Source organism: Carassius auratus, chromosome 45, assembly GCF_003368295.1.
Source record: "Carassius auratus strain Wakin chromosome 45, ASM336829v1, whole genome shotgun sequence".
Taxonomy (NCBI): domain Eukaryota; kingdom Metazoa; phylum Chordata; class Actinopteri; order Cypriniformes; family Cyprinidae; genus Carassius; species Carassius auratus.
In genome coordinates this window covers 9,897,270-9,915,135 of record NC_039287.1, presented here as the reverse complement: position 1 = coordinate 9,915,135, position 17,866 = coordinate 9,897,270, and the positions used below count along the sequence as shown (strand labels likewise).

The window sequence follows — 17,866 nt, the reverse complement described above, 5'->3', positions numbered from 1 at the left end:
AATGCATTATTTGTTTTTCTGTTGATAGAACGTGCCTGCTCATGTTGGGATCTTTTGGTAAAAGATTTGGTACAGATTTGGATCAAAATCATTGTGCAACAAGCCACAACTCATTTCAGAACAGCTGTTATGTAACTTAGCTAAGAGTCTGTATTTGTTATTGTTGATGTCATTGCATTAGTTAGGGTACAGAAAAAAAAAAACACACCCCTTCCCTTTTTTTTTGCAATCGCCCACGCAGACACATAAAGTCCATTAGAGCACTGCTAAGAGGAGAAGCTAGAAAATGCTTTCTCAGTTCTGTCTAGTTCTCCTATCTATTTTCTCCAGAGTGACAGAGGCATGTGCTGGAGTATTGGACCTGCCACTGTTCTCCTCTGATTTTTGAGAGACTAATTAGCTTGTCCATTGCTTCCTAAACCATGATCAAGGACCCTACAGTTAAGCTGAATAAAAAAAAAGACCCATATAAAAGTCTAGGACACATTGTGCTGAAAATCAGAAAGCAGTTTCAATAAATAGTCATGATGAGATCACTTCTGCTCTACAGTATATATTTAATTACAATTTCTTTGTGTATTTTTTTTTTTTATAAACCTTGTTGATTCTTTGATTAAATGCCTTTTGATTTTTGCCACTGTCAGTCTGATTTGAGTTAGTTTGCTTTGCAGCCACCTCTAAAAAGCAGACTCGTTTAATTATGAAAGAAGTGGTGAACTGGTAATATAGCAAACAGCATAATGATTTCAGTTTGCTTTTAGAGAGAGCTGTATTCCCTCAAAGAGCTAGTCGCTGAGTAAAGGTTTTACATTCAAAATCTGATTGGTCTTGGCAATCATCTCAGACAAGGACAGCAAATAAAACAGAGCATAGCAACATATTTCAAAACAGTGGATTTATTGTGTATTTTCATGGGAAGGTAATACGGTAGCTTGTTCATGACTTATTGCTCTGAAAATAGAGGGGAAATGTTGTAATAATATATCAGTTTAAGTATGGCAGTAAATTATTTCTATTGCTATTCCCCTATAATTAATAATTTAGAATAAGTGGGCAATGAGCCCTGAGGAGTTATGAATGATATAAATTATTAGGGTTCAAAGATTCAAATGTTAATACAATAATTGGTAACACTTTATAATAACTCCATGCTATTAATCATTAGTTAAGCATTAGGAAACAGTTAATTAATAATTTATAAAGCATTAATAAACATTTATAAGCAGTTTATAAATACAGATATAAATGCTTTATACCTGATTCAAAAGCATATCTATAATGTGTTTAATAATTGTTTTTTCATAGTTTATTAATGATCAATTTATCATTTCTAAATCAAGTATAGCATTATTCACACACCAGTTATTAAGGAGTTGTCAGTGGTTCATAAGATCACTTAGAAATTGTAAGTAAATGATTAATAAATTATTTAAATGTGCATTCATACATCTTTTTATTCAGACATATAGTAATAGTTACTTATAGTGTTAATAAATGGTTTATTAACATGTATTTCTACTGTAATTCAGGGTTAATTCAGGTAGTTATAAAACATATGTAGTTGTTAGTTAACTATTTTTGTGCTGAGCCTTTAAATATCCTTTATAAATGCTTTACAAAGGCATAACTAGTCCTCACTTTAGATGAGCTCACATAAATAGTTAACTGACCACTACTAAATGCTTTATAACTACCTGAATTTACTACATTTCTTGTGATCTAATGAATCACTGGCAACTCCTAAATAACTGGTTTGTAAATAATGCTATACTTCATTGAGAAATGATAAATTGATCATGAATAAAGTATGAAAATACAATTATTAAACACATTATAGATATGCTTTTAAATCAAGAATAAAGCATTTATATCCGTATTTATAAACTGCTTATTACGGTCTATTAATGCTTTATAAATTATGAATTACCTGTTTACTAATGCTTAATTGATGATTAATAGTGTGCAGTTATTATAAAGTGTTACCGAATAATTATATATATATATATATATAATTTTTTTTTCTAGACCGTCCACCTGCTCCAGTTAATGTTTCAGTTATGCACCTGAGAGCTGATTCAGCAACCGTGTCCTGGGAGGTGCCTGAGGGTGACATCATCATCGGCTTTTCCATCTCTCAACAGGTAAATCATTTTACACAAAATATAATCTGTTAATTCTAATATTTCTAAGTATATGGGCACTGACAACTTGTGTTCTTTTTTTGTAAAACAAGTAGAATACACATTATTATTATTTTTATCCAATGTTTCAGGTGGTCAAAGGTGCATCTGAACACCCATGGCACACAAATGGGCGCAAATGCATTTGCTATTTACAGTAAACAACATGGCACAGGATGTGAAAATGATAAGTGCATCAGGCTGAAATTAGCAAAATACTGGTATATGATGGGGACCCTAGATATCATGTGAATGTTTTAATCTGAATTAAATCATACCTGATTTTATTATGGCTGAAAAACTGTATTGACCAATCAAAAGACAGGATCAGAATTTTTATATAAACGTTTGTAAACATTCATACCTCCATGCTACCTTTTGTTAAAAAATGGTGTGGCCAGTAAATGTGAATTTGGTAATATTTAGATGTATATTACTTAGATATCGATGTGATTACTGTCCTATCCTCATTGTAAAAGATTAACATGGCTGTTTGCTAAAATTCAGAAGCTATTTATTATCTAGGTGACTGACTGACTGATTTCACATTAGAGCAATTACAAATTTATCTTTATCATGTTATGCAATATGTTGTCTGCATGTCTGTAACGGCTGTGCAGGCGATGCTCACAGATTAATGCATTATTCATTTAGCCAAAGACTTCTATCAGACTCCCCCACACCTAGAGGCTGCTTCAGAGCCCAAGGGCAGAGGAAAGTGCCTTGGATCTATTTGGAGATTTTAAAGACCAACCAAGGCAAAGCTAAATGCAACATTAAGTTATAGGGCAGAATTATAGCTGAAATGAAAGGCTGTCGTGTTTGGCTCTCAGGGCTTCAAGAAGATCCTTTGGTGCCCTAATGTGTGATTTATACTTATTAGGTGACCTCATAGAAAGTGCTTACTGTTACTGTACTGCTGACCTCTAGACAGGGTGAGCCACTTGAAATGTCAGCAAATACCAGCGTAAAGCTGCAGGTGATGTTTCGGTGTTTGTGAAAGTTTTTGTTTGGAAAAACTTATAAATGTAGTTTAGACTAGGAAAGGATAGGACTACAAAACATCCCAGGAACAATAGCCCGTCACAACCCACAGTATATAATACCTCAATATAAATGCACCTCTTAATCATTGGATTTAGGTGTTTCAGTCAGACCCTTTGCCACAGGTGTATCAAATTTACAAATATTAGTGAAAAAAAAGGGTTATTCTATAGAGCTCAGCGAATTCAAGAACAGATGGACTATGGAGCAGTGGAAACCTGTTTTGTAGTGTGACAAATCATGCCTTTCTGACTGGTAGTCTGGCAAGTCTGTGTTTGTCAAATTCTTGTGGAAAGCCTTCCCAGAAGAGCGGAAGCTATAGACCAACCCTATATATTAATGTCTATGCATTCAGAATGCAATGTCATTAAAGTCCCTGTTGGTGTAATGGTCATGTGTCCCAATACTTTATCCATATAGTGTATGTATATTTATATATAGTACTGATCTATAGAGATCCAGTGGCTTAACTCTTTCAGAGAATGGATGGCAAAATGCAGAGGTTTATCAGAGAGGTGAACACCACTAGCAGATCCTGTGTGCTGTGGGACCTGGAGGAGGAGACGGATTACATCATCCAGGTGCAGTCCATCGGCCTGTATGGAGAGAGTAAGGCCAGCAATCGTATCCACTTCAGAACCCTGAAGAAAACGGACCGCTTTCCCTCAAACAGTTCAAACCAAGGTAACAGAACACTTTCACTCTTATAAAACAATGCTATGGCATTCTTCCCAGTTTTTATGCAGGCCACCGTACTGGAGCTTGACATTTTGTGTGTTAAAAATGTGAAACGTCAAATGTGAATAGAGCAGTGACTGTTTACATTCTTAGCAGATTCTGCCATTGTGTTCAATGGATCCTTTTCTTACAACCTAATTAATTATTGATGAACACTTCACGCATGGATGCAGGTAGACCTTGTTACTGCCTCTCATTTTCAGCTTCAATCAGCTTGCTGCCTCCCAATATCCAGGGGGATATGCTGTATATTGGCACTAATAGTAGTCCAACTGAGTGTATTATTAACATCCATTTTAATGTTGTGTTGATTCGAGATGTTTTTGAGAGATTTTCTCTTCAGTATGAAATCTAGCACAGCACTGAGAACCAGATAAATCAAGTTGCTTTCAACATGAGAGTTGCTATTTTTGCCAGCCATGTTCAGAACACCAAAACATCCAATCTCATGCACACCGACGCAGATGGAGTGCTCGAAATTAATCATCCAAGCATTCAAAGATGCACGTAGTTCAGAAATACACTCAATGTGACATTAATGCTCTCCTGCCTTGAACTGAAATAACATATTCAGCACATTAAGAATGTATCATCAAACTTGATTTGAAGACATCACTTTTGACTCTTGCTGACAGGAAGTTGTGTAATTAAGGAATTTCTCTGAAAATTAATTATTCCATAGAGCTTCATTTAAATTAAACTTCATTTAGAATTATTCCCAAAGCTCCTTTATGATTGAATCATATCATATCTCATATCGCTCTCTCTCTCTCTCTCTCCCTATCTCTCTCTCTCTCTCTCTCTCTCTCTCTCTCTCTCTCTCTCTCTCTCTCTCTATATATATATATATATATATATATATATATATATATATATTAGGGGTGTAACGGTTCACAAAATTCACGGTTCGGTTCGATACGATACACTGATGTCACGGTTCGGTTCGGTTCGGTTCGATACGTTTTAGATACAGCAAAATGTAAAAACATCTCAACTTTTCAGAATGCCGCAAGCGCACCGCGGGTCATGTGACAAGAACCAACCAATCAGCTTCATCCTTTCCCGTAACAACGTTGAGAGCTCAGCCAAGATGAAGGAACAGCTGATCATAGTTGTATATGGATTGCAATTTTGAAATAAATTCAGTAGCAGAGCTACTGCAAGCGATTTTTAGAGCTGCAAATCCATTTATCCTTCGCTGAAATTTCCGCGTCTCATGGAGAGAGCACGTCATTGTTGCTTAGCAAAGACAGACGCCTCAGGAGAAAGACGCGCTTAGCGTTTTCCACGCGTTTTTAGGCGCGATATGTGAACGGCCCCTAAGGCGCTCGCTCACTCAGCACGCGCTGAAGGCTCGTTGCAAAATGTCTAATGCATTTAACAGACCAGAAATATAAGATCCTAAAATAACCAACAGGTCTGGTGTTTGGGTTGGATTCCCTGTAAGCTATAGTGTCTAAATGCTGCAGGGATAGTTTGCTGCGTGCATGTTTCTCCTTTTTTTCGTCTTTTCCCAGATAGTACTGACGCATATATCCCAGATATTCCCGCTGTTTTTTTTTTTTTTTTTTGTAATCCCGCTGGTGTACCCTGTCATGTTGCAGATGCGACATACCGTTGTTTATTTATCCACCACTCTCTTGCCATCACCATTATAGCTTAAAGGGAATCCAAAGTGCACCCAAACACCAGACCTGTTGGTTATTGGAGGATCTTCTCATTTCTAGTCTGTTAAACGCATTGGCTATTTTGCAACGAGCCTTCAGCGCGTACTGAGTGAGCGAGCGCCTGCTGAGTAGCCTAACATAAACATATAAGATGGTGTTCCCTATCATAGGTCACTTCGATGCTGCGGTGACGTCACCACGTATGGGAACACCTCTGGTGTGACGAATGTCTGAAGCCCTATACCATCCCGCCAATCCTATTGGCCAAATGGCGCATAGCACCACCCTGCGCATGCGTGAGCATGATATACCTGGGTGCAGCGCGCCATTTCGCTCAGATTTCATTCCTTCAGGAATAGCGAATCATCTGTGCCCTATCGTCTCGCGTTCTCCAGCGATCTCTTCGAGCAGTGTTAACTCCTCTTCGCGGACGCGATGAGCTTTCGAAAATGTAAGGAGCCATGTACCAGGTACATCACGGCGGGGGACACTCATGACAGGTGCGTAGTATGTCTTGGTTTACATCACGCACAGGCGGCGCTTAGCGGCCTTTCTTCCTGTCCCCATTGTGATGGCCTGCGGCTCAGAGTGCTGCGCTCCAGGGTGGAAGTTTTCTCTAATGTCGCCCTCGAGTCTAACCCCCGTCAGGTCACCTCTGCGACTGCCGAGGCACCGCACGAGGCGAGGGCCTGGGGTGACACGTGCGACATGGATTTTGTGGACAGCGCAGCGCTGGAATATTCTCCACATCGCTCGCTCTCCCCTACCCTGCTGCAGAATAAAACTTATACTGAGCCCGTCGTCTTCTCTAATGAGGATTTACTTCCCACACCGGAGGCATGCACCGCCATCTCCTTCGGTTGTGGACGCTATGACGACGATGTTTTATCCACCGCGGCCTCGGGGTCTGAGGACTTCGCGACCGACACTAGCCCTCTTCCTCCTAGCGGACAGGAGAGGCGTGTTTCCCCCTCCTACAGTGAGCTGTTGGATGTGGTTTCTCGTGCGGTGGGTAAATTGGGGCTAGACTGGGAGGTTGACAAGGCCGAGGCCCAACCTTCTTCCAAGCTGGACGACCGTTTTTTAACCAGTCGGACACCTACACAGCCCCGGAGGCCTTTGCCTTTTTTCCCGGACCTCCACCAGGAGGTTTCGAGGTCCTGGAAACAGCCATTTTCGGCGCGGATTACTAACGCCGCGGCCGCGGATTTCGCCACCGTTTCTGATATGGCGAACCATGGCTATACTATGATGCCCCCGGTGGAAGAGACTCTCGCCGAACACCTTGCGCCTAGTTCGGCCGCGGCTTGGAAGTCTCGCCCCCTTCTTCCTTCGAAGGCGTGTCGAGTCACGTCTAGTTTGGTGGGTAAATCCTACATGGCGGCTGGTCAGGCGGCTGCGTCGCTCCACTCTATGGCGGTCCTTCAGGCCTACCAGGCGGAGTTATTGAAGGAATTGGATGAAGGTGAGGGCATCACACCGGAGGCAGTTAAAGAACTGCGTAGAGCTACGGATTTGGCGCTACGCGCTACCAAACATACCGCTCGTGCAGTGGGCCGTACTATGGCCGGTTTGATTTCGGTTGAGCGCCACCTCTGGCTTAATCTCACCGATATTAAGGAGAAGGATAAATCTTTCCTTATGGATGCCCCTGTCTCCAGGGATGGATTGTTCGGTGAGGCTGTCACGTCAGTAGTGGAGAAGTTCAGGGCAGCGAAACAGCAATCAGCCGCTTTCCGCCAGCTGATTCCCCGCAGACCCAGGGAGGTCGAACGCCGGCAAGCGCCCGCGCGTTCTCGCTCAACCTCCTCTCACCGCCAGCGAGCAGCCTCTCGAGAGGAACCTACACCCATGGCGCCTCCTCGTAAGGACTGGGGCCCTAGGGTTTTTCCTCCGGCGCACCAGCGTCAACGTAAGCGTTTGAACCTGACCTCGACGGCTAAAGCCTCTCGTTCTCGGGTGCCGAATAGCAGCTCCTGATCTTTCTGCTGCTTGCCAGGGACTGTGCCCTCCGCTAGAGAGCGCTGTCGGACCGCTTTCGCGCATCCCACACTCTCATTGCAGTCCCCATGCTCAAACATTGATTGTCTCGCCGCTAACAGCGCCTCGAGCAACATTGGATCGAGCTGTAATGACAGACGCTCCCTCAGACACTCTGCGCAATCCTGCTTTCGGAGTTCGAGGGACGACTCAAGGACCTTACACAAACGGCCCGTTTATGACGGCTCACACAGCCGCCGCTTTTTCGCTAGCGGCAGAGCCCGATGTTCCATCTGTTGGCCTAATTCCTGCCGTGGACACGTTTCAGGATTATACTCAACGGAACGCAACGACTCCGGCGCATACGCTTCCCCGGTGCACGAACACCACGGGTTTTTCGTGTCCGGTCGTTTTAACGCGTATGACGGCGTTGCTGGGAGCGGAAGCTTTGAAACCGTTAATATTGTTTCGGGCCGCGTGGGAACGCTTGCCCGGCATTCCTCAATGGGTGTTACGCACGGTTTGTCACGGATACACCATTCAGTTTCGGAAAGGCCCGCCTCCTTTCCGCGGAATTCTTCCCACTACGGTGAAGTCTACGGAAATGGCGGTGCTGCGACAAGAAATGTCAGCTCTGCTGAGCAAAGGGGCTATAGAAGAAGTACACCCCTCTCAGATGGAGACAGGTTTTTACAGCCGTTATTTCGTGGTACCGAAAAAAGACGGCGGGTTACGACCCATTCTGGATTTACGCCGTCTGAATCTTGCACTCAGACCGAGCAAATTCAAGATGTTGACGGTGAAAAATATTCTGTCTCAGATCCGACCAAGCGATTGGTTTATTACGATCGATCTGAAGGATGCGTATTTCCATATTCAGATCGTCAAGAGACACAGGAAGTTCCTCAGATTCGCTTTAGAGGGCAAAGCGTATCAGTACCGCGTTCTTCCCTTTGGCTTGGCTTTAGCGCCCCGTACGTTCTCAAAGTGCATGGACGCAGCTCTGGCCCCGTTGCGGCTCCAGGGCGTTCGTGTGTTGAACTATTTGGACGATTGGCTGGTGATAGCGCAATCGCGGACTCAAGCACACTCTCACCGAGATCTTGTGCTGAATCATTTAAACAGCCTGGGCTTACGAACAAATTTCAAGAAGAGTGTTTTAACTCCCTCTCAACGGATAACTTTTCTTGGAATAGATCTGGACTCTCGCGCGATGACAGCGAAGCTTTCTCTCCCGCGCGCTCAGTCGATTGCGTCATGCGTGCGGCACTTCAAAGCGGGTCGCACGGTGACGGTGAGATTGTGCCTCAGGCTCTTGGGTCTAATGGCAGCAGCATCCCCCGTGATTCGTCTGGGATTGCTTCAAATGCGCCCTTTTCAGTGGTGGACGAAAAGGCGGAATATTTCACCCCGTTGTCTCCCGCATCGCACGATTTCGGTGACACGGCGGTGTGTGATGTCGCTGAAAATTTGGATGTCAACCGAATTTCTCCTGTCAGGAGTTCGATTGGGAATTTATGCTTTCCGAGAGACTGTCACGACGGACGCGTCTTTGACTGGTTGGGGAGCTGTGTGTCGAGGGCGACCAGCCCACGGAGTGTGGACAGCGGCTCAGCGCGGCTGGCATATAAACAGACTGGAATTACTGGCAGTTTTTCTGGCTCTCCAGTATTTCTCGGATCTGCTGATCGGCCGTCATGTGCTACTCAGATCAGACAACACAGCGGTTGTGTCTTATCTGAACCATCAAGGAGGATTGCGCTCTCGCCCCCTGTGCAGGCTGGCGAGGCGTGTTCTTCTGTGGTCTCGGGACAAGTTTCTCTCGATCCGGGCCATTCATGTCCCCGGACGATTGAATTTCGGAGCGGATCTGCTATCCAGACAGGCTCTGGAACAGGGAGAATGGCGATTACACCCCCAGACGGTGGATCTTTTATGGCGGATATTCGGCAAAGCGAAAGTGGATTTATTCGCATCGAGCATGACTACGCATTGCCCGCTATGGTTCTCCCTACGCTCCCCATCGCCCCTGGGCGTGGATGCGTTAGCTCACAGCTGGCCCAAGACCAGTCTGTATGCTTTTCCTCCGATTCGTTTGATCCCAGCGGTATTATGCAGATTACGCCGGGACAGAGTGGAACAGCTGCTGCTGGTGGCTCCGCGATGGCACACGCAGCCGTGGTTTGCGGATCTGATCAGTCTGCTAGCGGGCTCTCCGTGGGAGATTCCCATCAGACAGGATTTATTATCACAAGCACAGGGGCTGATTTGGCACCCGAGGCCAGATCTGTGGAAACTGTGGGCGTGGCCACTGAGCGGAGTGCGTTAGTATGTCCCGGTCTTTCTGCTGAAACTACTGAGACTATATTGAGTTCTAGAGCAGCTTCTACGAGACGCTTATATGCTTTCAAGTGGAGACTGTTTACAGCCTGGTGTGGTAATCATAATGTGGATCCAGTTTACTGCCCAGTGGCTTCAGTGCTGGAGTTCCTCCAGGAGCGTTTCTCGGATGGCGTTACACCAGCCACTTTAAAGGTTTACGTGGCAGCCATTTCAGCTTACCACGAATGCATAGGCGGTGCCTCTGTGGGGCGTCATCCATTAGTTTCTCGTTTCATACAGGGTGCGCGACGGCTGAGGCCTTTCCGCCCTGTGCGAGTTCCTTCATGGGATTTATCCATTGTGTTGTTAGGTTTATCAGGGCATCCGTTTGAGCCCTTGGAGACCGTATCGGATAAAATCCTGACATTGAAGACACTTCTTCTCATGGCTTTATCCTCCCTCAAGAGAGTTGGGGATTTACAGGCTCTTTCTGTTTCACCCTCATGCATGGAATTTGCACCAGGCTCTGTGAAGGTGCTGCTGCGGCCCAGGCCTAACTATGTTCCTAAGGTCGCATCTAACCCTTTTCGCTTTCAGCAAGTGGTTCTGGAAGCTTTTTCGCCTGCCGAGGCCGGGTCAGGAGATCTAAGTCTTTGCCCTGTGAGAGCTTTAAAGACTTATGTGGATCGCACAGCTCCTTGGCGTGGTTCTGACCAGCTGTTTGTCTGCTTTGGACATAAAAGTAAGGGCCATGCAGTTACAAAACAGCGCATGTCCCATTGGCTGGTGGAGGCGATTTCTTTGGCCTATGAGGCGCGCGGACTCGCTTCACCCTTAGGGGTTAAGGCTCATTCCACTCGAGCTGTAGCTTCTTCTCAAGCTTTTCTCAGTGGCTCTTCTATGGATGATATCTGTGCTGCGGCAGGATGGTCCTCACCGAGCACTTTTATCAAATCCTACAGTCTGGATGTGAGGATGGCCCCTGGCTCCCGGGTTCTCTCCGCTTGAGCAGTTGCTTCCTCGGATCTCAGTTATCAGGTACGTCAGGCGTTTTGGTATATCGTTCCCATACGTGGTGACGTCACCGCAGCATCGAAGTGACCTATGATAGGGAACATCTCGGTTACGTATGTAACCTTGGTTCCCTGAATAGGGAACGAGATGCTGCGGTTCTGGCCGTTCCGTACCTTGATAACTCTTCATCTTCAGTCATGAAATCTGAGCGAAATGGCGCGCTGCACCCAGGTATATCATGCTCACGCATGCGCAGGGTGGTGCTATGCGCCATTTGGCCAATAGGATTGGCGGGATGGTATAGGGCTTCAGACATTCGTCACACCAGAGGTGTTCCCATACGTGGTGACGTCACCGCAGCATCTCGTTCCCTATTCAGGGAACCAAGGTTACATACGTAACCGAGATGTTTTTTTCTTCTTCGGGAGTGTCAGGGGCGTTGCCTGTTACGTTGTTTGGGTTATTGGGCTACCTTGTTGAACGCATATCATTATATTTCTTTCTCTCTCTTTTTTTTTTTTTCAAATATAATTAATTACTCCAACGAACCGTTCGGTATACATAATGCGTACCGCGTACCGAACCGAAAGCGTCGTACCGAACGGTTCAATACGAATACGCGTATCGTTACACCCCTAATATATATATATAGTTTTTTTTTTTTTTGTAAAAGTTTGATTTTAGCTTTGTCTTGGCTGCCAGCTGTGTACAAGGCCAAAGTTTATGAATTGCATGGACAGAAGAAACCTGGGCGGAACTTACTGTCAACTCATTCTGAGCTATTTATATACATATATATATATTGCCATAATGACCAGCTTGCTTGCTGTACATTATCCTGCTTGTTATTTGGCTTATTGCAATGTGAGTATATTATTTTGATTTGAAACTTATTATTTCACTTTAGATTAGCTACTACTCTAAAAACAGTAAAATAGAAAACCAGACGAACACTGCCACAGTATTAAAATATTAAACTTAAAATTTCTGCATTTACATTTTTTATATGAAATTAAATGTTTCCATCCATGCTTTTCCCTGTACTGTTCAACTCCATTATTCTGTGACATTTTCCCCATTAAAAATGATGTATTTTAAAAGAACTGTTTGATCTTTCTGATCATGTTTGGTTATTCAGTTTACAGTGTTCAGTATTGAGAGTCATAGTTTAAAAATCGGTCATAGAAAAACCCATTCTGACCCCTATTCTGACTATGATTGTAGATTATTTCAGATATGATGTTCAACATCATCTGAATAAATGAATACATATATATTAGATACAAATGACAACACGGGAACATGTTTCTCCCAGAGAAAAAAATATAACAATGCATCATTCAAAGTTCCAATTAGTGTAGTCTCTCTCAATGCATCAGTGCATCTGTCTGTGCTTCTATAATAATGTCTCATCTTGATGCAAAAACAGTTAAATTCCAACGCTCCCATCTCCATCCTGCAGTGCATAGATTTGAAATTAGAAGCAATAGACTTAGCAGGGAGTATTTGCCATCTGCTTACAAGCAGGAAACACGATCCAATGCAGAGTTCTGTGTTTCAACTCTCAAAGTCAAATTGTCATGATCACCCGAGGAATCTGACCAGAATCCAAACAAATCCAAAAAGGAAAGAAGTCGTCTTCATAAAGATAATAGAGAGAGATAGGAAAGTGTGCCAAGTCACTGAGTAATGTGTCTTTTTTGTGACTCTATACAGTTCCACTCACATCTCCGAGGTATTTTTGGCCAATGCTTCTCATGTGCTGTCAGATTGAGTTGAAGATGATTCCCAGTGGACTCAATTACTGTGATACTTCAAAGAACTGTTTCTGTAGAAGCCGAGTCAAATATCAGGCCCTGCAGGTCTAACAAACAAACCTGTGCATCCTGATGAGTTTTTTTTTCTTCTGTTGAGCACAAAAGAAGATATTTTGAATAAAGTTGGTAATTAAGCTCTTCGTTCTATAGTTATGAAATGGAAGTCAATGGCGATGTCAGCTGTTACCAACATTCTTCAAAATATCTTCTTATAACATAAAATATCCTTTGTGTTCAATAAAAGAAAGAAACTCCTACAAGTTTGGAACTTCAGGATGAGCCTCAAAACAATCTGAACAATCTAAAGGCTCCTTATCCACTATAAAGTACTTTTGGTGCTAAGGAAATGTTCAATTAATGTTAATAAATCGTCATGGAACATCAATGCCAATAAATGCCAATAGAATTTTTATTTTTTTAAGAGTGTAGGATTGGAACAACGTGAGTCAGTAAATGAAGGCAATTTGTGCAGTTGTATACTGATTCTCCTCATGCTACTCATAAGAATGTCACAATGATATATACATGTGCAATATTGTCTTCGAACTGATTTCAGGCTTGTGGAACTAATGAGCAGATGTCTTGCTTTTGGATCCTTGCACCAAAATTATGTTGTCTGGCATGTAGCAGATCCTTTTTAAAGGGCTCTAAAGAGATCCCCTGTTGGGCTTTTGGAACACAACCAGTTAAATAAACAGCACTGTGTCCCACATGAGGCTCTTATCTCTGGTGAGAGAGGTGGCAAGGGTAGGTTGAACCTGCTTATGGAGCACAGACAGCATTCATTTTCCACACAAGTGCAAAACCTCCACACTTAACGTTATAAATATTCATGGGGCTAATGAGAGGAGTCTATCCTGAGTCTTTAGCAGCAGAGAACATGAATGGGAGCGAGTGAGACTGCTATTGGAATTCACGGCCATGCATGTGATCCTTCTAGTAATTGGATGGGCAGAATATTCACCCGCTCCCTCCCCCTCCTCCTCCTCCCAACCCTTCATTTTCAATTTATGACAGCAGGTGTCTCAGTGACAGTGCTGCTTTCATCCAGAAAGCAACATCAATTGGAAAGAGTGGTGCTCTGGACCAACTCCACATAGGCTAAAACATATTTGGAGAAGGGAAATGGGCCTGAATTCAATCCCTTTAACACCGGATTAATAATAAAGACAGATGGCTGGGTGGATCAAGTAGTGGTGGTGGTGGTGATTGGGATGCTGGGAAATTGACCATCCTTAGGGCTTAACAAACGTAAAATTAATCACAAAAGCGGCTGACTGTGTTCTGCATACTTTTTTTGCTCTGCACAACTGTCGACACTCTAGTAGTTGAAGCATAGTTGAAGTTGCAGAGGAATATTGTTTTGGTCATCACATGAGTTGAGCTTCGTCTGTTCGGATTAATCTAATGGCTTGTACCTTTATTTATGGATATGACATAAACATGCACCAACAAATGCTGAAAGAATGAAGTTTTCAGTGAAATCCATCCTGACAGCTCTAAAGTATAGATAATTATTATTGGCTTACCATAGTGATTTGGTGTAAAGCAAATACAGTTCGGAAGATGCATTTATAATGTAATTATTTACATTTTGTTAGTTTCAAAAAAAAAATTACATAGTGTAGCATTAAACATTTTAGACTTCTTATAAAAACATGTGACATTTTTTAAGTCTATAAGAAATGGCCAAAGCTACGCCAATGGCTTTGGAGGTCCCTGAAAGTAATCAGGAGGAGAGGGAGAATTGTACGGGCTTGGAGATGGGCTGAAGGGTTATTTATACCCAAAGAGGAGAACTCTGAAAACTCTGAAAACATATCCTAGAGTAAGATATTTTTCAGTGTGGCCAAGAGACTCTCTCACTTCCTGATGGGCAATAAATACATTGACACATGAGTACATAAGGAAGGCATATTCATGGGGCCTAGAACATAGAGGCATAGTGACTCAGCTCATCAGGGAGGCAAGAGATGACAGAGAGGACCTGGTGGTAATTTGGTTAGATCTGACCAATCCATATGGCTCAATACTTCATCAACTGGTAGAGATGGCGCTGGAGAGATACCATGTACCCCAGAAGGTGAAAGATCTAATCCTGGACTATAACAGCAAATTCAGCTTAAGAGTCTTCGCTGTCTTCAGACTGGCACCAGTTAAAAGTAGGTATCATCATCATCAGGTGCACCATCTCGGTGACCCTCTTCATGCTGGCTATGAACATCCTGGTCAAGTCAGCAGAGTCAGAGTGTAGAGGCCATCTCAGCAAGTCTGCAATGGGGCAGCCACCTATCAGGGCCTTCATGGATGACCTCACAGTTACAAGAACAACAGTACCTGGATCCAGATGGATTCTCCAGGGGTTAGATAAGCTCATGCGTATGAGTTTCACCCCCCCCCCCCCCAAATCCCTGTCTTTAGTGTTGAAGAAAGGGAAAGTGACTGATAAGTTCCATTTCAGAGAAGCACAGGCACGAGTACACCTGCAATATTAGGATGCTATAGCAGGCATCATTGTGAGTGTAAGGCAGTGGAAGTCCAGCAAGCAGAAGCTAGGCTGAGGCACAAGGCTCTCCTAAAGCCTGTTGCACAGGGCAGGGTTGGACTCTGAAACTTAACACCAAACCGATACAATACTGCCAATGAGAAGGAAAGGCGAAAGTTAGTACAGGAGGAGGTGGATGCTTTAGTGGAGGAGGAACGAGCAAGCAGGATAGTAGCAATGAGGAAATAGTGTGCCTGGATGAAGTGGATGCAGGCAATGGAACGGAAGGTGACCCAGCAGGACGTATACAATCAGAACCTTCAGAGGATCAAGTTTTTGATCCGGGGGGTGTATGACATCCTCACATGTCCAGCCAACTTGTTCACCTGGGGCAAGGTAGAAACTCCAGCATGTACCCTATTCCAAGAAAGGTACTATTGAACATGTTCTGAGCAGCTGCTCTCGGGTCCTGGGTGAAGGCTGTTATGACCAAGTCCTCGAGACCATTTCTAAGGGCAATCAGCAAGGGGATCATTGAGAGCAGAAAGCCCAGCACTACAGCCAGGATGATTACATTTGTTAAGGAGGGAGAGCAGCCCATGAGGAAAACCAACTTGCTCTTCACAGCACAAGATTGGTGGATGAAAGTTGACCTGAAAATTCCAGCTAACATCATTCAGACCACGCTTAGACCAGGAGTAATCTTGGTCTCGGAGTCAACAAAACAGTTCATTTTACTGGAGCTAACTGTACCTTAGAAGGAGAGGATGGAAAAGGCACAAGAGAGAAAAAGAGGGAAGTACTGTATGAGGAACTGTTGGAAAACCATGTGCATGCCAGAGGAGGTGGGTTGCCGAGGGTTTGCAGATCATTCCCCCACCAAAGTTTACAGGATGATGGAAATCATGGGCACAAGTCAGTGAAGAGTTATTAATAACAGCATGGAGACTGCGGAGCAGGCATTAAGATGACTATGGCTAAAAAGGAGTGATGTGTGTAGACTGCGAAACACTACTTGGACACTGGCTGAAGCTTGATTAACTTCGGTCGAATGGCTGTTGAAAAACCTGAAACACCCAATGACATCTGGCATCAACACTGATGATGTGTCCAAGTTGTGCATCAGAGTATGTATAAACTAAATAAAGGTATCTAATTTAAATGAGTATTTTTCATGTTTTCAAAACAAATGCTATCTCAGTCTGCAGTTAAATGAGTGTATGTGTGTGTGTGTGTGTGTGTAGTAAGTAATTCATGTGTGTGTATATATATATATGGATTTATTCAAACTACCGTTGAAACATTGGTGGTCAGTCACTTTTATTCAGCAAGGACACATTAAAATACACTTCAAATGAATGCTCTTCTTTGAACTTTCTATTTATCTAGAAATCCTGAAATGTATCACACTTTCCACAAAATACTCCAAACATTTAAACAGTAGTGCATAAGTGCGTAGTAGTGTTTTAATTTCAGAGTTGGCTTAGTGATAACTGTATCAGCTATAAATGATCATTCGGTTCTCAATACAATCACTCACAGATGACCCTCTGTCACCTCTAACAGATGACCCGACTGTCCAAGGCCTGGATAAAGCTCGACACTTGCAGACAGGAGAGATGATCATCATTGTGGTGGTGCTTCTTATGTGGGCAGGTGAGACACTGATGTCAGCTCAAAGGAAATGTGTCAACTGTTAATCCAAGTTATGGAATTCTCTTCTGACTGTTTATGCCTACTGTTTGCAAACATTACCTCATGAATCGCTAACCTCAGAGAGAGACAAAAAGACAATGAGTTTGAGAAAGAAAGAGGGATCATATTTTGTCTAGGATCTGCTAATGGTTATTAATTTTTCACCTGAATAATTTCAACCTCACTTGAATTAAGTGGTGCTTAAAATTCCTCTATACATGCCAGCTCTAAAAGACTTGAAAGACCATAATATGCATTAAACTGATAAAATATGAATACTGGCAGAATACTGAGAAGGGTATGGGAAAGAGAAGCACTCCTCTGCTTACGTCAGGCACCGAGCCAGTCTGCCCCAATGTCACAAAATAATTCATGCACTCAATTGCAACTGCCACTCCAGCAAACAAGGAATGTCTTCACAACGCTATGCTTTGACTACTGAAAGGAATTCTGTCTGCTAAACGTGTCCAACATGAAGAGCCGGGGCAGCCCCACTGCCTGATTTAAACCCCTAGATCTATGCACATAAATGCTTAAAAATATTTAATAAATATCATTTCAAGTCCACTTGAAATGTAGTTAGTATTTTTGTGCCAAAACAGCCATATTTTCATCCTTTCTCCACACTTCCCCGCTGTGTCAATTTTGATCATACAAAAGGTGTTACTGAAATGTAAAGGATGTTCACTACAGTTCACATTTTTGGGATCACTAAGATTATTAATGATTTCAAGAAAAGTGTCTTCAAGGCTGCATTTATTTCATGAAACTGCAGTAAAAACTGCAGTGCATACTGACACTAAACTTCATACGAGACTCTCTATTAAACCACATGCTTTGTGATGAACTACTTAAGAATATGGGTCGACATACAGTGAGAGACAGATGTCAAATGAAGATAAACAATCACAATCACACAATCAC

At 43.2% G+C, this 17,866-nt stretch overlaps 2 protein-coding genes across 2 annotated transcripts in view; one reads left to right on the top strand and one right to left on the bottom strand.

Moving 5' to 3' along the window:
• The window catches only part of LOC113063219 (fibronectin type III domain-containing protein 4-like), a 29,326-nt gene that overhangs the window by 7,155 nt on the left and 4,305 nt on the right, over positions 1–17,866 (top strand). The window contains exons 2-4 of the mRNA XM_026233458.1: positions 2,026–2,141; positions 3,704–3,908; positions 16,814–16,903. Coding sequence (XP_026089243.1) covers positions 2,026–2,141; positions 3,704–3,908; positions 16,814–16,903 — 411 coding nt within the window. The remainder of the gene's footprint in view (positions 1–2,025; positions 2,142–3,703; positions 3,909–16,813; positions 16,904–17,866) is intronic.
• The window catches only part of LOC113063218 (low density lipoprotein receptor adapter protein 1), a 34,653-nt gene continuing 33,248 nt past the window's right edge, over positions 16,462–17,866 (bottom strand). The window contains exon 10 of the mRNA XM_026233455.1: positions 16,462–16,483. The gene's annotated coding sequence lies outside the window, so the exon portion shown is untranslated. The remainder of the gene's footprint in view (positions 16,484–17,866) is intronic.